The sequence below is a fragment of the Prionailurus bengalensis genome, chromosome A3 (genome assembly GCF_016509475.1).
Source record: "Prionailurus bengalensis isolate Pbe53 chromosome A3, Fcat_Pben_1.1_paternal_pri, whole genome shotgun sequence".
Classification (NCBI taxonomy): domain Eukaryota; kingdom Metazoa; phylum Chordata; class Mammalia; order Carnivora; family Felidae; genus Prionailurus; species Prionailurus bengalensis.
Window position 1 is genome coordinate 8,344,195 of NC_057354.1, and position 22,519 is coordinate 8,366,713.

General features: G+C 47.9%; 1 protein-coding gene across 1 annotated transcript; it reads left to right on the forward strand.

Annotated features, from left to right (window-relative positions):
* The first annotated feature begins 2,554 nt into the window (after nucleotides 1-2,554).
* Nucleotides 2,555-21,527, forward strand: LOC122467253 (1,25-dihydroxyvitamin D(3) 24-hydroxylase, mitochondrial). Its single transcript, XM_043553641.1, has 12 exons — nucleotides 2,555-3,231; nucleotides 3,441-3,631; nucleotides 5,073-5,166; nucleotides 7,172-7,268; nucleotides 10,082-10,173; nucleotides 10,876-10,987; nucleotides 12,398-12,543; nucleotides 16,047-16,213; nucleotides 17,049-17,127; nucleotides 17,598-17,795; nucleotides 18,334-18,453; nucleotides 20,529-21,527. Exons 1-11 carry the CDS (start codon nucleotides 2,974-2,976, stop codon nucleotides 18,442-18,444), a joined length of 1,545 nt encoding a protein of 514 aa, XP_043409576.1. The 5' UTR covers nucleotides 2,555-2,973; the 3' UTR covers nucleotides 18,445-18,453; nucleotides 20,529-21,527.
* Nucleotides 21,528-22,519: the final 992 nt, after the last annotated feature.

The window sequence follows — 22,519 nt, forward strand, 5'->3', positions numbered from 1 at the left end:
GTATAATTATCCATTCAGGACTTGGTAAGATTTCCCAGAACAAAACAGAGGGCCTGGACCTGTCTCCGTAATGAGGGTGGGCATTTATGAGATGCTACAACATCTCTCATTAGTAATTCCCAGCAGGATCCCGGGCAGGATGACTCAGAGAGGCTTCGTAATAAGCTAGGGATGAGGCCCAGTCAGGAAGAGTGTTTCTGGGACTGGTCGTTTTGAATTTAGCTGTGCCTTGTCAAGGAGGGATGTGTGTTTATGTCAAGCAAGTTTCCAAGAACCAATCTTCTTCTCTCTGCAATCCGGTGTACAAATTACTGGGGACTCTCTCCACTGGACACGAGAAGCCAGTTTTCCTGAAATAAGAATTCTCTTGCTGACCATCGTTGGCACTAAGGACTGCCGGCACTGCCCAAGTGTCTACTTGGAGTTTATAAAGCAACATAGTGCTAGGTTCATATGAAAACCTAGAAAATATGAAATTATTTCCCTTTCTGCTTGAGTGCATCTGCAGGGAGGGGAAGCAAAGCAAAAATAAGGAGGGGGGATAACTTAATATCTGACTTAACAATAAGAGTTAAGCGGTCAATAAATATATTGACCATTCTCTATGTGCCGAGCACTTGCCAGACACAAGATACACACAGTAGACTAAATTCATCTTCTATTTGGGATTCTTCTTCCTCTTCCCCTTCCCCTCCTCCCCCTCCTCCTCCTCCTTCTTCAGTTTTTCAACCACCATTAGCACATAAAGCCACATTGCATCACGTAGCCCCCCACAAACCGATCCCACCTACCCCCTTTTGGTGGTATTTCCACTTAGAGAATATTTCCAATATTCTGAGATGTTCTTGGTGTAAGAAAAGGTGATATAAGATGTGGATGGGTGTATATCGTAAGGGCCAGAACCAGAAAATTGGGGGGCTGAATCCCACACGAGCCACATGTGACATCGGGCTTAACTCTGGTTTTATTTCTTCATTTATTTTTGTCATTGGACTGAACTAAATGGGGAAACTTATGTAAAATGTCTAGCTTAAGTGCCTGGTTTATCATAAGCCCTAGAAAGCTTTCATTTGTATGCTATGTAACATAAGATGCGTATATTACATATAGGATATAATCTATATAGTATGTGATATATAAAATGTACTATCTAATATGTATATATAAATGGATATCTGTCAAGAAGATATGATACGTTATATTAACATCCTATAATAGTAGATATAATACATTATATTAATACAATTAAAATAATAATTAACATAACACCTTACATTAATATAGGTATTGTTAACATTAGCAATCATTAACATCTCAGGACAAATTTGAAATGGCAGTGTTCCAGCTCAAGGTGGACCGCAAAAGTTTTCGAGAAACCTGAAAGTTTACAATAAACTCACCAGGGAAGGGGTTGCGGAACAGTCGGGTCAGAAAAGAGCCAGTCACGTGACTGGAAAGCCTGGCGAGGAAACTTCTGGGCCGGCGGTAGTTGTTGGTGCTGGGTCATAATGACAGCACACGAACTACTTTAAAACGCTCAACAAAAATCTTCACCTTCTCTTCCTAAATGAGTAGAACAAGTTCTTCCCCTGGCAGCTAGGACGACTCCCGAGAGTGTGTGTGTGTGTGTGTGTGTGTGTGTGTGTGTGTGTGTTGCTTGCTTGGGGTGCACTCCGCAAGGGAGGGTGGGGAAGGTGGGGCAACGCGACTTAACGCTGCCTGGGCGCATCTCTGCACAGGGCAGTCGGTGTCCAAAAAGAGACGGGGCCGATGGACTTGGGAGAGGTAAGCCAGCCTGGAGGGCAAGCCACGTTTCCACCGCGTATTTCAGAACTGCCCCAAGAGGAGGTAACAAGGACTACACTGAGTACTGACTGCGGACAAGGCTCTGTTGCGTGCGCTTTGCCTACTGTAATTCATTAAATCTTCAGAAGAACCGAGCAAATGGAGCAGCCAGGGAGGAGCCTGCAAACCCAGCTGGCTCTCCTCGCCCCGGCGAAGACCCGAAGGTTGAAATGCCCTCTCTGGATGCCTTTCACTAAGCCTCAAACACCCCACGCTGGGAGGCGCAGAAAGCCAACCTTCCTCCAGAGAGAGCTGGGTCCAGGCTGGCAAGCCCCGGCTCCCGGGAGGCGCGCGGACCCCGGGCCCCCCCCCCTGAAGGCCCCGGCAGCCTCCCCGGGGCCGCCCTCGGAGACCTCGCCCGCCCGGCAGCGCGATTGTGCAAGCGCGGGGCTGCCGCCTCGGCCGCCACTGCCGGCTCCTGCCCGCCGGGTCAGGGCGGGGAGGCGCGCCGGGCGCACACCCGGTGAACTCCGGGCGGAGTCGGCCGCGCTCCCGCCCGGGGAGCAGCGTACCCGCCACCCGAGGCCCGGGCGCCCTCGCTCACCTCGCTGACTCCATCCTATTTCCACCCCCAGCCCTGCCCTCCGCCCCCTCCCCACCCCCCCGGGTCCCGCGTCCCTCCGGGCCAGGCCAGCCGGGGCCCACTGCGCCCTACCCAGCCTGCTGATTGGCCACCCGGGGCCTGCCCCGTGTCCATAAATACGTGGTCCCTGGGCATGGAGCGTGGAGAGGGACAGGAGGACAGCCCGGCGCCGCGCAGCATCCCTCTGCCCTCATTGACACCTCCACTCCGCGGCTCCGGACCTGGAAGTCAGCCTCGCAGCCCCACAGGCGGACCCACATCCCTTCCTTTCCCCTTCCAAGAGACACCCGGCCCCCGGAGGCACTCCTCCAGCGGGTCCCCGCGCCCTGAGGCTGCCGCACCCGGCAGCGCCGAGCATCCTTGCCGCGGTCCTCTCTGCTCCCCTTTCCTCCGCCGCCCCCTGCGTCACACCTGCTGGCCCTCTTCGCCCTTCTCCCCCAGAATCGTCAGCCCCCCCCACCCCCCAGATCCCGCTCGCGCCTCTTTAACAAAGTCGTGCTTCCCGGTCCCCGCGCGTTCCCACGCGCCAGGTGTGCCCCGCTGCCATGAGCTCCCCCATCGGCAAGAGCCGCTCCCTTGCCGCCGTCCTCCAACAGCTGCGCCACCCGGGGCAGCCCCCCAGAGCCGTGACGTCTGCGGCGTGCGCGCCCCCTCGGCCGCGGGAGGTGCCCCTCTGCCCGGTGATGGAACGCGGCGAGGCGCAGGACGCGGCCGCCCTGCCGGGTCCCACCAACTGGCCGCTGCTGGGCAGCCTGCCGGAGATTCTCTGGAAAGGGGGGCTCAAGAAACAGCACGACACTCTGGTAAATGCCTCGTCGGACCCCAATTCCCTCTCCCCTCTCTGCCCCGCGCCCCAAAACCCTCCGCGAGACGCGCGGCCGGGGCGCACGGGGCGCTCCGGCGTCGCGGCAGCGGCTGGGGCCCCGAAGGAAGGAGGCGGGAGGAGGGAGACGCGCTCCCGGGACTGCTCTGGGGGGGACGCGCGCTGACCCGGCCCTGACCTCCGCTGCAGGCCGAGTACCACCGGAAATACGGCAAGATTTTCCGCATGAAGTTGGGTTCCTTCGACTCGGTGCACCTGGGCTCGCCGTGCCTGCTGGAAGCGCTGTACCGCACGGAGAGCGCGTACCCCCAGCGGCTGGAGATCAAGCCCTGGAAAGCCTATCGGGACTACCGCCGGGAGGGCTACGGGCTGCTGATCTTGTGAGTCCGGGCGGCGGCTGGAAGCTGGGAATGGGTTCTCAGCAGGGTCCCCTTCCTACGCAGCGGGACACGAAAGCCCCCACCAGGCGCAGTCTCCAACTCCTGCCTGGATCAGAACGGGTTGCACGCAACTGTACTGCGAGCCCAACACCTGCGTCGTCTCTGGCAACTGGGCAGGGCCATGCCTTTCCGTCCAAGAAAGCCCAAAAGGGTTCTACAAATAGCGGGGTTCAGACTTTGGGGCCAGACGAGGTCGTGAAGTCACCGTGCCAGGCCAACCTATTCTATACAAAATTATTCGGGGCGCCTGGGTGGCGCAGTCGGTTAAGCCAGGTCACGATCTCGCGGTCCGTGAGTTCGAGCCCCGCGTCGGGCTCTGGGCTGATGGCTCGGAGCCTGGAGCCTGTTTCCGATTCTGTGTCTCCCTCTCTCTCTGCCCCTCCCCCGTTCATGCTCTGTCTCTCTCTGTCCCAAAAATAAATAAACGTTGAAAAAAAAATTAAAAAAAAATTATCCCTTACAGTTCTCTGTAGTCCCTTTCTCTGAGCTCAAACGCCAGAAATTGACTTCTTTGGCTTTTGACAGTTACCTTTTTTTTTTTCTGGAGGGGAATGGGGGGTTATGACCCAGGTCTAGTCAGAAAGGTGAGGTTCAGGGGCGTCAGGGTTGCACTGTAGGTAAGTAAAGGCCATAATGTGGTGAGATTCCTCTGCTTTTAATGGTTAGCATTTAACAGGTTAGCGCGTTTGGGTTTGTTTTTTTTTTTTTAATCCCTAATAGTTGTATTTTGGAGGATAATATATTTACTGGAATTAAAAGCCATAGTTATGCGTGGTGCATCAGAGGCTGTGCCGTCTGCTCTGGGATGAGGGAAGAAGGTGGATGATAAGAATGAGAGAGAGGGAGAGAGAATCCCAAGCAGACTCCACACCGCCAGCATGGAGCCTGATGCCGGGCTCAAACTCACAAACCATGAGATCATGACCTGAGCTGAAGTCGAGAGTGGGTCGCTTAAGCGACTGAGCCACCCAGGAATGTGACTTTCAACCCGAGTCAGTGACTAAGAGAAGACAACGTTGTTCTCAAACAGATCTGGGTTGCTGGCGAAGGGGATATTCAGGTATCTACTCTTACTGCTGAGAATTGAGGTACCTGGCCTCCCAAATCAACCCCCATAAGGGCACCTCAAAAGGCCCGAGCCCATATTATCTGGACTTCACCTTTCTGGTGTAATCTTAGGCGGAGAGGAGAGGTGCTTTTTCACCCCGTTGTGAAACCAGCCCCCAGTGTTCCAATGTGCATATTCTCTGGATAGTTCTTAGCAGGAGTCCCAGTGCTCATTTGATTATTTAGTTCACACAATTCCAGCGCTGGAGGTGCCTTTGCTGCTCCCTTCTTTTCTTTGCAATTTGCTCTACGTATAATTTTGCTTCTCTCCCAGGGAAGGAGAAGACTGGCAGAGAGTTCGGAGTGCCTTCCAGAAGAAACTAATGAAACCAGTGGAAATTATGAAGCTGGACAACAAAATCAATGAGGTTTGCAGGCTGGGGGCAGCTTCCCTGGGCCTCCTGGGGAGGGAGAGATGTCTATGGAACTTTAAGTCATAGCTACAAAGTACAGGCGGTTTGGATGGTTCAGGGGTCTCCCTTTACTCCTCGCTGTCTACTTCCTTCTCCGCCAAAACCTTACTCCTCCTTCCTTCCCTCTTGTGCAAAGTGACATCTCAGTGAGGGAACGATGACAAGCAGAGACTCTGGGATTCCGGTCTTGGATTTGAACCTCAGCCCTCCACCCTCTGGCCCTGTAAACTGACTATACCCTTAACTTCCCTAAGCTTCACTCTCCCACTCTATAAACTGGGCCTCGCAGGATTAAATGAGATAATGCTTATAAAATTCCTAGGTCGTGCCATTTAAGCTGGGTTTTGCAGGATGAGTAGGAGTCTTCAAGCCAGAGCAAGTGTAGAAAGGCGTTCAGGCAGAAAGCATAGCCTGCTGAGAATAGTCAGATGACATGATGTGTTCAGGAAATAGTACGTTCAGTGCAGCAGAGGTGAGGCTGTCTGTGCAATGATGCTGGACAGAGGGCAGCTCTTAACAATGTTTTGTACCATGATAAGGCATTTAGACATTGTCCTTTAGTTAACAAGGGCCAAAGAGGGAGGGATTTAAGCATACAGTAATCTCTTTACTCCTGTTCACTTTGGGTGTTTATTTGGAACTGAACTTGGACCCAGAAAGGATCATATAGGTGCAAGAGTGCCAACCCAGGAGGTTTCAGGGACCAGGTAATGAATATAAATGTATAAGGAAGACCCAGCAGAGATTTTTGCAAACAGGATAGGGCATGCCCTTTCTAGGAGCGACAGCTGCCCCATTCCACCAAATGACTGTCACATGGGGATGCGGACCTAGTGGCTCCAGATTTTATCATTATTATTATTTTTTGGTTAAGTGGTAAAAATTCCATATGTTGATGAGAAACTTCTGGATTTTGGGGGGGAAACAAATGCAAAGTACTTTTCAGTGCACTAAGTGGACAAATTCACAATGCCCGTGGGTGGGCTTTGTACTCACACATACCTTGTTCCAGGCCCCAGCATGGCCGCTTTGCAGCCACGTGTCCAAGGGCGAGTGCCTTAGCCTCACTCGAAGCCCATTCTCTTGTCTGTTTCTGCGGGAAATGGAAGGAAGATCATATTTCCTACCTCACAGAGTTGTGGGGATCCGCTAACGTAGCACGCTTCAGGCACTGCTTGGTACTATACCAGCCTTGTAAAATGTGAGGCTTTAGCCATCAAAAACCCTGATTTGGGGGGTGCCTGGGTGGCTCAGTCTGTTAAGTGTCCAGCTTGGGCTCAGGTCATGATCTCACGGTTCGGGAGTGCAAGCCCCACATGGAGCTCTCTGCTGTCAGTGCAGAGCCTGCTTTGGATCCTCTGTTCCCCCCCCCTCTCTGCCCCTCCCCTTCTTGTTCTCTCTCTCTCTCTCTCTCTCTCTCTCTCTCTTTCTCAGAAATAAATAAATAAACACTTTTTAAAAATCCTGATTTTGGCCCCTGGCATCTAGAGCTCTTACATAACATGTCCCAGGTCACAGAGCTATTTAGCAAAGGAGCTGTGTCTAGAATTTGCAGATTTTTCTGGTCCCAAGTTCAAAACGCTTAACACGACGCCAGCTAGTAAGGAGATATTTGCTGGCCCAGGTATGGAGGCAGCAAACCTCATAGGGCTTGGGGTGTTGTGACAACTTGGTTGATTCTGATTAGAAGAAATGTTTTCCTTTTCTTAAATTTAGATCAAGAGCTGAAACCTAAGATTTTGGGTGGTTGCGGGAAAAGCTGAGAAAATAACCCAGGACGAGGTTGTTAGGGCAGGAGGTGAGCCCCCGCAGGAGAATATGCAATTAGTGTTGCTTCATAATGAATAACGTTATAAGCAGTGAATATACAAGGTAGCAAACCCCGAAGTCAGCGTACTGAGCTTTTAACCTTTTGTTTTCCTTTAATGACTGAAATGTGTCTTTTGTGGTTTCTTTCAAGGTCTTGGCTGATTTTATGGGTAGAATAGATGAGCTCTGTGATGAGAGAGGCCGCATTGAAGGCTTATACAGCGAACTGAACAAATGGTCATTTGAAAGTAAGTTTGTCAGGGTACCTGGGTGGCCCAGGCGGTTAGGCGGCTGACTCTTAATCTCCACTTAGTTCTTGATCTCAGGGTTGTGAGTTCAAGCCCCGCGTTGGGCTCTGCACTGGGCGCCAAGCCTACTTAAAAAACGAAAGTTAAGTTGCCTTCGCCGTCTTGTTCGTTTGATTTTCCAAGGGATTTTGAGGGTAAAATGTGACTCTGAGGATAGTTCCTCTATAACCACGTACTGTCGCTGACAAAGAAGGGCCACTTGCACAGTCTTTTGTGCTTTCGGGCACTTAAGTTATGCTTTGCACTATAGGTTGTTCGTACAGTCATTCAACAAATGTTTATTGAACACCTGCTATGTGCCCGGCACCGTGCTCGGTCCTAGAGATAGAACAGCGAACAAAACAGGCGATGACCGGGCTCCCGTGGAGCTTAGGGTCTGGTAGGGGTGACAACCAACAAGTAAACACATTTTATTATATACTTTGCCAAGAGGTAAGGGTAAGGTATGCGATAAAGAACAGTAGTGCCTAGAGGAGGCAAGTCTGCTTTGGTTAAGGAGACAGTCGAGGTGACACCTAAAAGAACAAGCCACAGGGCATCTGTGGGAAGATTATTCCAGACTGTGGAGACAGGCAGGGCACATCCCCCTGAGGAGGAAGCATGGGCGATGCGTCCGAGGCTCTGAGTGGGTGGGTGGGTGGGGGAAGGGAAGGAGGAGCTGAGGAGAACCAAGCCAGGGGCCGGAGGAGGTCTCAGCCAGAACTCCGGCTTTTAGTTCAAGTCTGATGGTGAGCCATGGAGGGTTCCAAACAGAAGCTGGGCATGACCCCTTTCTTCAGGGAACCCTCAGGGAATAGCAAGCAGGGTTCTGCCTGGCCCAGGAAGCTGCCCAGGGGCGAGAGACAAGGAAACACTTTTTATAGAGTGGGCAGGCACCTGACCGAGGAAGTTCAAGGCTGTGGGAGAATCCGAAGGGCTGCACCAGCTGAGGTTGGTCGTGGCCCTGGTGCCGTATCAGCTAAGTCCTGGCAGATGAGTAGGAATTCACCAGGTGAAGGTGAATGAGGGAGCAAAGAAAGAACAGGAAGGCGTTCAGAATGACGGGAGCGTGTCCTGCAAGGGAGGGGCACTGCGAGGGCAGAGGATGGGAGGAAGGCAGCAGCCGACCCCTGTGAACCAGGGATGGGAATTCGGTTTTGAGCACGGGGGCACCTGGAAGTGATGTTCCACGAAGCGTTTTCAGCAGAGGGTGGCTTGGGCTGATGTGCTGGAAGGCTGCTACTGTGAGGGATCGGAGAGGGCACCCCGGGAGGGAGGCTTTTGTCGCGACCTGTCTCCCCCATCAGCTCAGCCTCACTTAAAATTTTTTTGTTTACATTTATTTATTTTGAGAAACAGAGTGAGACAAAGCGTGAGTGGGGGAGGGGCAGAGAGAGAAGGAGACACAGAGTCCGAAGCAGGCTCCGGGCTCTGAGCCGTCCGCACAGAGACTGACGTGGGGCTCGAACCCACGAACCGTGAGATCACGACCTGAGCCGAAGTCGGACGCTCAACCGACGGAGCCACCCAGGCGCCTCTGAGCCTTACTTTAAAGCTACAGCCCACCCGACTATGTTAGCACATTAGAAAACGCCACGCAAAGAAGAAACCCGCAGAAGGTGTTAAGGGGACGAGGACAGGAAAAAGTGAAGGGATGATTATAGAGGAGGAAAGGGAGTGTATATTTTGGAAACTGTCCACTGGAAATACCCAAATGAAGGAGTATCAAATGCATGTCTTTGCAAGTCAAAGAAGATGTGACCATGGTGGTTTAAGAATTATTGTCTAGCGTTATGAGAAGTCTCGAGGAAGGCAGTCCACGGCCGGCACACAACTGATGTCACTGGGGACCCTTTCTATCTTTTTGTTCATCCATCCTTTTTTTTTTTAATGTTTTTTTAATTTATTTTTGAGACAGAGAGAGACAGAGGGTGAGCAGGGGAGGGGCAGAGAGAGAGAGGGAGACACAGAATCGGAAGCAGGCTCCAGGCTCCGAGCTGTCAGCCCAGAGCCCGACGCGGGGCTCGAACCCACGAACCGTGAGATCATGACCTGAGCCGAAGTCGGTCGCTCAACCGACGGAGCCACCCAGGCGCCCCTTGTTCATCCATCCTCATTGGCCTGTTGCAAAATGGCTACTGCCTCTCCTGGTCTCCCCTCTGCCTTCTAGGCCAAAAGAGGAAGGAAAGAGGGAAGAGTTAAGCCAAACGCACTTGCTCCTTTTATCAAGAAAGTGAAAGTATTTCCTTTAAGCCTCCTTGGCCACGCCCGTTGGCTTCTCAGGCGGCTACCGGAAGCCCGGGAAGCCAGGGAACGTGATTGACACCAGGGTCTTAGATCAATCCAGATTGTTGCCCGAGGACTGATATGTTGACACCCTAAATAAAATCGGGGTTCTCTTAGGAAAGAAATGGGGGAGAATGAGTACGGGTAGGCCGTGAACAATGACTACTATGCATGGTATCCGGGACAAACTCTGACAAAAGCCAGACATTGAAGGACAGATTCATTCGTGTATAAAAATGGTTACGTTTTCACCGCGGCATTTCTGACCAGGAGGTTCTGCAGGGGTTGGGTCATGGGGCGTGGAGACAGCTTCTGGAAAAGTGGGAAAAGTATCGTCATGCCCCTTTCTCCCAGACTTTCTATCTTTCCTCCGTTCTTTGAAAAGACCTCACTTTTGCAAAAGACGGAATCGTGCCTTCAGTAGCCAGCTACTTGGAGACCCCAGTATTGCTGCGGTTGTGTGACTGTTGGTTGTTTTTAAATAACAGGCATCTGCCTTGTGCTCTATGAGAAGAGATTTGGACTCCTTCAGAAGAATGCAGGAGATGAAGCTTTGAACTTCATCACGGCCATCAAAACGGTAAGCATCGCCTTGAGGAGCACAATTTTCCTGATTTGCAGAATTTCACAAACGCGTCGTGCTTCCCCAAGAATAGCACACACACGTTATTTTGTCACAATAGTCAAGTGTTAGTTTCAAGGTGTTACGTGTTTTCATGGATGGATGGGCATGGATGGTCATGAACCGGGAAGCATGCTACATCATGGTTTAGGCAAGTTTAAGTAGGTGTTCCAGTTGAAGGTCAGTTGGTGGGAGTCCTATTTCAAAAAGAGTCTGACGTTTTTCAGACGTAAAATTTTTGAATCCTTAGGTCACAGGGGGATATAGAGATACTGTGAAGCTGGTATAGAAATGGCTGAAGTTTGGAAATCATTGGAAATTGAAGTCAATAAGAAAGTGATGGTTTTCCTTTTTCCTTCTTGTGTAAAATATTTAGGTCATAGAGTCAATTTTTTATTGTTTATTTATTTTTGAGAAGGGGGCACATCCAATGGCAAATCGTCCCAAAGATTGTTTTCAATGTGCTATGGGGCCCAGGGGAGGGTTCCACCCCCAGAGTTGGTGGGAGAGGCCTGGGGGGTGGGGGGGGAGTGGGGTCTTTGAGTTCCTGCCTTTCTGGAAGCACGGGGTGCGGGGTGTGGAGAACGCTCCTCTTCCGGTGAGGCGGTTGTCTTCGAGACAAGGGGCATCCAGGATGAAAAGGCGTTGCGTTCCCCACAGATGATGAGCATGTTTGGGAGGATGATGGTGACCCCGGTTGAGCTGCACAAGAGCCTCAATACCAAGGTGTGGCAGGCCCACACGCGGGCCTGGGACACCATCTTCCGATCAGGTAATGGGGCCACACACACCCGGCATCCCTGTCTCTGGAGCCTCTGCCAGAAGGTCTGGAATGATCCCGATGGAATTTGCTCCTCCTGATTCTTATGGGCTTTGCAGTCACGAGTTTAGAATCTTCCCGGTGTAGACAAATTCTAAGGAAAAGGCACATGGCAGCTTTCTGCAGTTTCTGGGAACTCGAAGCAGTTAAAAACAGGAGCTTTGGAGTCAGATAGGTGGATTCAAACCCCAGCTCTGTCACTGGTGTAGTGGGTTGACCACATGTGCTCTCTCTCTTTCCTCCTCAGTAGTCTTGTGTCTCAAATGGGCGAATAGTAACAATGCCTACCTCACTGCTACTGTTTCTAGGTCTAATGTAGATACGGTCAAGACCTGGCTTCTCACAATACCCAGTGGGTCCGAGCTGTTTCTGCTACATTATGAGGGGAATATTGATGCCGAATATTGTTCAATGAGTATCTCTGTGCTTACCAATATGTACCAGTAGGAGGTCCCGTATCCTATCATACCATGCTGTATATTTCATACACACACATAAACATATCCTCATTGAATCGTCACCAAAACCCCTATAAGGTAGGTCCTCCTATTAGCCCTGAGTGACAGAACTGAGACATAAAGAACTAACTTTCTGGCCAGGGTGTGAAGCCAGAGAGAAGGGCTCCCACAGCCCAGACTCTAACTGCTGCACCGCTTACGGCCCTTGTTACTGTTGCCAACCTCACCATTATTATTATCCTGGCTTGGCTGGCACGGTAGACTGAAGGGAGAGAGACGCGTGCCTAGAATGTTCTTTACAAACGTTAGAAGTTTCTACTACTATCGTCAGCATGCACGGGCACGGCAGTGTGTGTGTGTGTGGTGTGTGTGTGTGTGTGTTTGATTACACTGGGGACGGTTCTCTCCTCCTCTATGGCCCAGATTTGGGAGCTCAAGTCCCACTACCTGCATTCGTGACCAAAGTGGCTAGGCACCTGGATCTGGGTACGAGTTCTGATTCCGAGAGTGGACCCGAATCCCACCTCTGTCTCATGATGGGCTCTTCCACACTCTAAGCTTTTAAACTCAAACTGTGACCTGTAGGCTAACGGTTGTAGCAGCACCTGGGAGCTTGCTAGAAATGCAGATTTCCAGGCCCGCCCCAGACCCCTGATCCCAAATCTGCATTGTAAGAAGATGCCCAGGTGATTCTTGGGCATCTTAAGGTTTGACCAGCCCTGCTCACGTGGTCATCGGTCAATCCTTGGCGACTTAACGATGAGGCAACATTAGCTCATTGGACACGTTGTCAGTGTCCCTGCAAAGGCCCTGTAAGGTGTCATGGGGGGATTTCGGCTGGGGTTCCCTCACGCTCGATCCTAATCTTCACCTCACTTCCCTTCCCTCTTCTCTTCTCCAATAGTCAAATCTTGCATCGACAGCCGGTTGGAGCACTATTCTAAGCAGCCCAGCAAGGATTTCCTTTGTGATATTTATCTCCACAATCAGCTTTCCAGGAAAGAACTGTATGCGGCTGTCACAGAGCTCCAACTGGCTGCAGTAGAAACGGTAAGGGCTTGATTTTCCTTTGCTGAATGGTCCAGAAAATCTTCTCGTGATGCATTTTAAAGAGGCATTCAACTCTCTCATTCCACAAGGATTAACTGAGCACTAGTTTAGCAAAAGGGTGCGAGAGACCCAGTGTACAGCCTTGGTCCTTAAACTTGTGACGGGAGGTGAATTCACGTGCTCTATAGCGGAGAAAATCCGTGCGCTCTGTGACAAATACATACACTCTCTGGGAATTCAGAAGCAGTAAAATTCTTTTTCTTATTCTTTGATAAGCTAGATTTTTTAAAAAACTGAACGTATTCTTGAAGGTTGCGAATGTTACCCCAAAGTGCCTGATTGTGGTTGTTACTCTAAAAATATTGCAATGCTCTCTACCAGTCCAATATTTTTTCTTCTTATAAAGTTCATGCATTTATTTGGAGGGAGGGGGGCAGAAACAGTGGGACAGAAGATCCCAAGCGCCCTCCAGCCTATCAGCGCAGAGCCCGGCATGAGGGTCGAACTCATGAACCTGAGCTGAGATCATGTCCCGAGCCGAAATCAAGGGCGAGACACTTAACCGACTGAGCCACCCAGACACCCCTACTTTTTCTGATTTAAAGCTTAAAAAGAGTGAGTCAGGGGAAACTTGGTTTCACCTGGCATGAAACAGCTCATTTTAAATGCCCAAATTCGGTCCCCATGTGCTTGATAGCCGTGGGAGTACCAAATCCAGCCAGACTCCAAATGCACATACTGACAGATGTCCGGGTGGGTTTGATTGTCCTTGATCCGTTTTTTTGAGCTCTCACTGGCGGGATGCATATTAATATTCCTCGTGATCCAACGTTTCATGCACCTGTAATCTCTAAGAAGAATGGGTCCTGCTTCATTTCTTTTCCGTATTTCCCATTTCTTTAGTGTCTCTTGTCCACAGAAAACGTAGGGGTTTCTACCTCAGGAGGAACAGCAAAGTTGTAATTTCTCCTCATGCCCTAGAAGGCTTTGAAAGGGGGAAATTCATTTCAGCTCACTTTCATACTGAGTCACTTACCCTAAGAGGCTCCTTGGAGGGGTAGAAGTAAAGCCTCACCCTTTATCTTTTGTGTTCAACTGGAATGTGAGCTCCAAGGGCAATGACTTGGTTTTGGACCTGCTGTATTCCCAGGATGTAGAACAGCACTTAGCGTATAGTAGGTGCTCAACAAATACTTGGTGAATCAATGAAAGGCCACAGAAACCAAGTGCCCGCTCTGGGCCAGGCGCTGTTCTAGGTGCTTGAAGGAACACCGTGAACCAGAGACAAAGGTCTTGGCCTTCATGGAACTTAACCACTAGCAGGGAAGACCAACCAGACACATGTAAACAAATAAATAAATATGATCATCTCAAATAGTGGTAGGAGATACGGAGGAAACCATCAGAGTAAGGGGATAGAAGGGGAGGGCAGGGTACCCTCTCTGGGGAAGTGATATGGGAGCTAACGGACATGGTGACAGGGAGCCGGCCATGGGAGGATCTGGGGGAAGAGTCCTCCCGGTAGAGGAAATAGCATGTGCAAAGGGTCTGGAGCAGCAAAAACATTGGAGCTGGAGACCTGGCAAATGTGGTCAAGTTGACATTGCAGAAGTCCAGGGGCCGTGTTAGCCAGCAGCCTTAGTAAACCATTCGGATTTTATGACACCTGTGATGGAAACGTCGCAGGGCATTATAAGCAGGGGAGTAGCCTGATGGAATTTATGTCTTGAAAAGAGGGCTCGGGCTGGTGGGGTGGAAGGTGCACTCCGCGTAGGAAGAGTGGAAGCAGGGAAATGAGCTACGTGATGCATCTCCTCCACGGAGGTCAGGCCGGGATACTTAGGGCCTGTGAGGTCTCCCAGGCCCCCCCACCCCCCCCCCCCCCCGCCTCGATTCAGCCCCTGCAGTTACCTAAAAAGGCCCCGGCTGTCTTACAAGGCTTTGGCGAAAGCTACAATCATTTGTCTTCTGGAAACTCTATTTGGTACTTGCGGTAAGGGACCCACTGATATGGTTAAATGTTTCCTTTTTAGTCCTGGCAATTCTGGAAGTCACTTTTGGAAAATCAGAGAAATTTGAAAGTGTATCTAATTTGGTGGCTACGCCCTCTTCCTGTTTTGTAAATTGGACTCTTGTAATAATGCCCGCCAGGGTTTGTTTGCATCTGAGGCCACCGGTCTTCCCATGAAGAAGGTTTGCCTTGGAGGCATCTTCTTCCCAAAATAGTAAATACCGTTGGCTCCGAATCGTCTCGCACTTTGCTCATTTATGTGAGTGGCACATGCAATTGGCAGAAGATCTTCGTGTCTGCAATGACCGTTTTTACAGGAATATTTGGCTTATGTTAAGTAAGAAAATAAAAATAAAATAAAGACCTAAAAACAAATACATATGACTACCAGTGGTGAATATCATGAGGCTGAAAGCTATGCTGGCTATTTCTGCCCAAATTTTTTCTCTTCTTGTTGCCTTTGGAAAGGAAGTAAAACACTCCACTTAAGGGACCATGAGCCTGTGTCAGAAACTGTGGCTGGTTCCTTGACATACTCAACGTGATGCTAGAATTTCTTATTTTGCTATTGGGCCCCTCCTGCAAGGGTTCTGTGCATGTGGCGGAAACTCTGGGTTTCACAGATTCAATTCCAGGAATGCATTTTTTCGTGTGCATTTGCACTGTAAAATTAAAAAGAAAAAAAGACTCATTAGCAAAGCTGCTAGGATCCCCATCCCTGTCTCGCCACTGAAGTTTTCTCTCCATTTTCTATTTTAAAAATGGTTAATTAAATGTTTTCCTTATTTTGACATAATCATAGATTCACATGCAGTTCTTTTTTTAAAGTAATATTTGTTTTATGGGGCGGGGGGGCAGAATGCAAGTGGGGGAGGGGCAGAGAGAGGGGGACAGAGGATCTGAGGTAGGCTGTGTGCTGACAGGCTCACAGCCGTGAGCCCTATGCGGGGCTCAAACTCATGAACCCGCGAGATCATGACCTGAGCTGAAGTCGGATGCTCAACCAACTGAGCCACCCAGGCACCCCTCACATGCAGTTCTAAGAAAAAATAGAGAGGAGTCCCTTGGACCCTTCACTGACTTTCCACCAGTGGTAACATCTTACAACAATAAAACCTTATCGCAACCCGGAAATTGATGTGGATACAGTCCTACCAGCCTGCTTTCCTTCCACCAGTTCTACAAGCGTCCATTTGTGTTCAAACAGTTTTTGAATCAAACTGTATTTTAAGTGTCCCAATGCAGCTGATTGTTTAAGGAGTCTATCTTGATTCCCGCTGCTATCCTTAACTGGCATAGTTTATAAAACAAATCTGAATTTTCACATCCTGTACTGTTTACTGCACAGCGAATAGGGACACGTGAAAAGGCGTCATGAATGCATTTGCAAAGCAAGGTGCTAGGCATCAGCTTGTATTCAGCTCATCACGGTTTTAAGGCAGTTTATTTGCAGAAACCCAAGTTTACAAGTTTTTGTCCCTTTGGCTTTCAGACGGCAAACAGCTTAATGTGGATTCTCTACAATTTATCCCGTAATCCCCGTGTGCAACAAAAGCTTCTTAAAGAAATTCAGAGTGTATTGCCTGGGAATCAGATGCCACGGGCAGAGGATTTGAGGAATATGCCATATTTAAAAGCCTGCCTGAAAGAATCCATGAGGTGAGGATACATGGGGAAGCCAAGAAGAATATTCTAGGAAGCTGTTCTCTTAAATGCACAGTCAGGGTCTCCGCACCCACAGACAGCACCCACAGTGGATTCAGAAACATTTGTCAAACTACAAAAAAAAAAGAGCCTTCAGATCACATGACCATATTCTTTTTCTATTACTCATTTCCTAAATCATTTGGGCAAATTCTACTAAAATTTGGGAAAGTCAGTGTCCTCTCCTTTAAATCAGTAATAATAATAATAAAAATAATAATAACAATAATAATAATCTCATGAATGCTATAAGCACTAATTAAGATCAGGGCATAATTGAAGGATATGAAAAGAGGTTGAGCGAGGGAACCGTATTATTATTTGATAAGACAAAGAGACATCTTTGTTTTTGAGCCTCTGGTATAAAATGTTCTGTGAAAATTATGGTTCCACCCTTTCTGGAAAACAAAACTCACAACGTGTCAGCATTAGAAACAAACAGCTTTCGCTTCAGGAAGGGCAGATGGGAGAACACTAGGACCAATCAAGCTGAAGCGTGACACGTAAAAAACACACATTTGAAGTCTAGAATGAAACAGAAAACCACTTTTGACAGCTACTAAGCAGTGGCTGGGGAGTTAACCAACACGATAAAAACAAGGGGTTCAAACAGGAGGTATAAATATCAGGAAGAAAGAGACTGAACTTTACGAGAGTTGTGATCACGCTCCCTTTTTGAGCACGAATTTATGCAGGAATTATTGATTTAACCAGAATCTGCATTTTCTTCGACACTTGATCTAGAAATGGGTCTGTGCTCCCCTTTACGCCTTTAATTTTGTTTTTTCAGGCTGACCCCAAGTGTACCATTTACAACCCGGACTCTTGACAAAGCTACGGTTCTGGGTGACTATGCTTTACCCAAAGGAGTAAGTAGCACTTGCTCTTGAAGAGCTTTGAAGGATACACTTCATCAGATCTCCATACACACCTGTCCTGGGAGAGCATTCATTTTGGAAATACGTATATTTTAGGATGTAGTTGACCTGTTGCATCGTACGGTGTTAAGATGAATGTTTCGGGGGCTCAGAGACCTAGATTCAAGTATCGCCTTGAGTGAGTTACATAACCTCTGAGCCTCAGCTTTCTCATCTGTAAAAGGGGCATAATAATGGAACGTACCCCCTGGGGTTGGTGAGAGTGTGATGCAACATTTTAAAGTTCTTTACCGGTTTATCGCCTGGTACATTTCTAGTACTAAACACGGCCTGCCAGTCACCGTATTATAAACTTGGGGGTTGCTTTTACATTTGTAAGGTGACCACTTCTGTAAATTTTGCTCTTCAAATGTTTTCTTCTAGTGATTTTTAAGTGCTTTTGTGTTTCTGTGTGTTTTTAGACAGTGTTGATGCTCAATACCCAGGTGTTGGGATCCAATGAAGAAAATTTTAAAGATTCCAGTCAGTTTAGGCCCGAACGGTGGCTTCAGGAGAAGAAAAAGATTAATCCTTTTGCGCATCTTCCGTTTGGTGTTGGGAAGAGAATGTGCATCGGTCGCCGACTGGCTGAGCTCCAACTCCACTTGGCTCTGTGCTGGGTAAAACTCTGGTTTCTTTCTTTCTTTCTTTCTTTCTTTCTTTCTTTCTTTCTTTCTCCTTCCTTCCTTCCTTCCTTCCTTCCTTCCTTCCTTCTTTCTTTTTTCTTTCTTTCCTCCCTTCTTTCTTCTTTCTTTCTTTCTTTCTTTCTTTCTTTCTTTCTTTCTTTCTTTCTCCTTCCTTCCTTCCTTCCTTCCTTCCTTCCTTCCCTTCCTTCCTTCTTTCTTTCTTTTTTCTTTCTTTCCTCCCTTCTTCTTTCTTTCTTTCTTTCTTTCTTTCTTTCTTTCTTTCTTGTGTTTATTTATCTTTGAGAGGAGAGGGGCAGAGAGAGAGGGAGACACAGAATCGAAAGGAGGCTCCGGGCTCAGAGCTGTCAGTGCAGGGCCTGACGCAGGGCTCGAACTCACGAGCTGTGAGCCAAAGTCGGATGGTTAACCGACTGAAGCCCCTGCACTCTGATTTCTGCATTTGTGTTCTGTGCTATTCCACCACCCAGGAGAAGAGGGGTAGCGCTACCTTTTCTGTGCATGTGTGTTCCAGATCGTCCGCAAATACGACATCGTGGCCACGGACGACAAGCCCGTAGAGATGCTGCACCTGGGTATTCTGGTACCCAGCCGGGAGCTCCCCATAGCTTTCTGCCAGCAGTAAGAGCCTCAGGTGAGCATCCGGGGTGCTGTGAATGACCAACGAGTGAGCTGAGCTCAGAGGTCAACCACACTTGGCTTTGAATCCCTGCTCACCACTGATTTGCTGGGTGACCTTGAGTAGTTTTCGAACCTTTCCGTGTCCATTTTCTTTTCATTTGTAAAGTGGGGACCGAAATTGTATCTCACTAGAAAGTTGATATGATACTAAATACTCAACTGAGCCGAAATCCTAGCATCAACTATGTGCTCAGTAAAGACAAGCTGCCGTTACGGGTTTCGTGTGTGAATAGCAGGGGTGGACAACCTTTTTCTGTAAAGGGCCGGGTGGCAGATATTTTAGGCTTTGCAGGCCACGAGGCCTCCCCCACGTCCCCTTAACCGTCTGCCTTGTAGCTCGGAAGCAGCCTGGCAGGATTCATCAACAAACAGGTGTGGCTGCTGTGTTCGTTTTCTATTGCTGCCGTTACAAATTACTAAAACAAATGAAATACAAATTGCTAACGCTTGTGTTAAATAATAAATGTATTCGCTGAACAGATTTGTGGGTCAGAAATCCGACCCAGCTCTTACCAGGCTAAAGTCAAGGTACTAACAGGGCTATCTAGATTCCCTTCTAGAGGTTCCAGGGGAGAATCCATTCTCTTGCTAATTTGGGTTTTTGGCAGGTTATTGCTGCTGCCGGTGGGCAGCTGGTCCCAGCTCCCCAGGCACCTGCGTTCCTTGGCTCATGGCCTCTTCCTCCATTTTCAGAGCTAGTCAGAGCGGCCAAGTCCCTCTCCAGGCTTCCAGTCTCTCCTCCTTCTGTCATTCAGAATAATCTCCACCACCACCCCTCCCCCGCAACCCCTCCCAGGGGCGCCTGGGTGGCTCAGTCAGTTAAGCGGTTAAGCGTGTCTGACTTCAGCTCAGGGCATGATCTCCCAGTTTGTGGGTTCGAGCCCCACATCGGGTTCTGTGCTGACAGCTCAGAGCCTGGGGCCCGCTCCAGATTCGGTCTCCTTCTCTCTCTGCCCCTCCCCCGCCCACACTCTGTGTCTCTGTGTTTCTCAAAAATGAGTAAACATCAAAAAATTAATAAAACAAAATAATCTTCCCATCTCAAGGTCCATACACATAATCTCATCTGCAAAGTTCCTTTTGCCATGCATTCACAGGTTCTGGAGATGAGAGCATAGCCATTGTCCCAGGGCTGTTATTCTGCCTACCGAGACTGTTCCAATAAAACTTTATTTATAAATGCGGGTGGTATGCTTATTTGACCACAGGGCTTTGATTTCCAGACCCTGGAATGTAAGTGTATGTATTTACTACCCTGTATTAAATACAGTGTAACACTTTTTCTGCACTGTATCATTCACTGCCTTTTCCAACTGTATACGTGTTCTCTTACCACCTTCACAACTGTGGCCATATGCACGTACCAGCTACTATTTATTTAATCACTACTTAATTGTTTCCTTGAAATTAACACAGACCTAATAGTATACTTTAGTCTTATTTCCCAGGCAATAATTTCCTTGATGAAATGATAAGTGTTTCAGTTCAGTTATTTTTCCCTAATGCACAATACAATGAATTTTTAACTATTAAGGTGATACACACTGAGCTTGAAAAATCTCTACTCTCATCTTCCGGGGAAAGATGACATTTCCAAAATCAGGCTTTCTAGCATCACATGCCACTATTCAGTCTCATTCTGCCCTCTCAAAAGCCTCTCCTGGGATTTACCTAGAACTGGCTGCAATTTGCTAACTGCGAGTGAAGGGGAGTTTGCTGACAGGTGGATTATTGCGGGAAATATGCATTTGCAGACGAAATTTCCCCCCAGGTGTCTGGCATTAGACAATTGTCACATTCTGAGCATCCCGACAGAATGGAATCAAGTAGGATAACAAAGGAATTTTCGATTAATTTTGAAACGCCCAAGTCTTCAGCAAGGACAGCACGCACACTTATCATAAGAGAACCACACCTTCGACACGAGCCCCTGGCATTTTTGGTGTGAGCACTTATTTTTTCGCTAATAATTCCTCTCGTTTAATTATAATCCTTTAATGTATAATCGGGGTTTACTTTACTTTCCAGAATTTTTTTTTTTTTTTTTTTTTTACCATGATCAACAGCAGCGATTTTTACCCTCTTGCAAGAATGGTCCTTATGGCTTCTACGTTACTGGAAAGCAAACTGCAAAAGCTAGAGCCTGCAACAGTGCACAAAGGACAGTTGGATCTAGAAGCTTATACTCATTCTTCGATACAATTGTTCCGGAAGCTGCACTATGTAGACGATGGCATTTAATAAGATTGTATCTGGCTCCGGAGAGCAGACTGAGTGTTAGGAGACAAGACACTACAGGGTATGCTGCTGGCTGACCCCGAACCCGTGTCCGCACCGGTTTGGCTTAGAGAATTGTTCAGGATCCTGTTTTCTTTTGCATCTCACCGTGACGTGACAGGGAGGCTGGGCCTTTATTTGTCAGTTAGTCTGCAGACGTCACGACATGTTTCTGTCCCCACCCTTCCCAATTCACACCGCTTGGATCTTTACTTCTCGAGAGTGAGTTTACGTTTCATGATGTTAAGCTAAATTGTCTGGGGCTTGGGGTTAATAATGACAGTCCATTTATTGTAACTCTGCTTAACGTGATATTGGGGAAAACTTGTTTATCATGTCAGCAAAACTAAATGTTAAAGTTACCGGGTCTCCGTGAAACTGCATTTTTCCTGTTTTGAAATTGCAGCATTCTTGGGAAATTAGAGAAGAACTCTATTTTAAGAAGTACTTTGATGAAGTCAGAACCTCTTATCTAAGAATGCCTTACTGACATACTGTGGCATCATTTTGTGAGAGGATTCTGAAATTCTTTATTTAGGTAATGGATTTCCTCTATGGCATTAAGAAGTGAATCAGCAGTTTTTTAAAGTGTGTGTATGTGTGTGTACTGTAATGGAAATTTGCTTACGTCATTTTTAAAAATATATATGGTATTTGATTTAGGATCTGTGGTTTAGAGCAGTGTTTCCCAAAGTCCAGCCACAGTTGAAAAATATTCAGTGACTTATCATGCCTTAATTTTCCCCCTCTATAGAATGGAACAGTAGTAAAGTGTGTATATGTTATAGATTTGCTGTATCGGCCATGTTATGTGATTTCAACTCCCTGAGAAAATACAGTTTCATAATGGAAAATGCATAGAGATTTATACAATACTTACAAAACTTTGTGAAAAAACATGTGTACGTATGGTTTATTTTTATATATATTTACTACTACGTTTCCTAAAAACATACCATATGTTTCTGTATATTTGATAGGTTTCTCTTTTTAGGTTATATTTTTAGGATATTTCAGAAGCGTACCTTTATATCGTTCCATTTGAATGATTATGTACATATCACTAAAATAGATGTATGCTTTCTCCCTACTGTGAAATTATGTTGTAGAATTCTAAATCCACATGTCATCAGATCTCATCTGTAGATCTTCATTGAACTCCCTGAAAATCAGAATAAAAGCTTCCAAATATTCCAAAAATGTTTCCTCTTCATTGCATCTGTTGTCTTACGAGGAAAATTTCTCAGTGTGTCCATTTTACAAGCCCCGGATCACAAAATCTACTCTTATAAACAGCTGGACTCGTCCAGAACAGTTTTACAGAAAGATAATCATTTGAATGGCAAAACAGTTTTCCATTTTTTTGCTGCTTAAATATTTTTCAAGTCCATCTAGTTCTCTTTTTTTAATGTTTATTTATTTTTGAAAGAGAGAGAGAGCGCACAAGTGGGGAGAGGGGGCGAGAAGAGGGAGACACGGAATCCGAAGCAGGCTCCGGGCTCTGAGCTGTCAGCACAGAGATCGACACGCGGCTCGAACTCACAAACCGTGAGATCATGACCTGAGCTGAAATCAGACCCTCAACCCGCCGAGCCACCCAGGCGCCCCGAGTCCATTTAGTTCTATCTGAACCACCACCTCCCTCCGGATGAGTGCAGACCCTCCCAGCTGCTCTCCAGTCTGTTCTTTGTCCACTGGCTGTATTAGCCTCCTCAAACCCCAAACCCGATTTTGTCTTATCC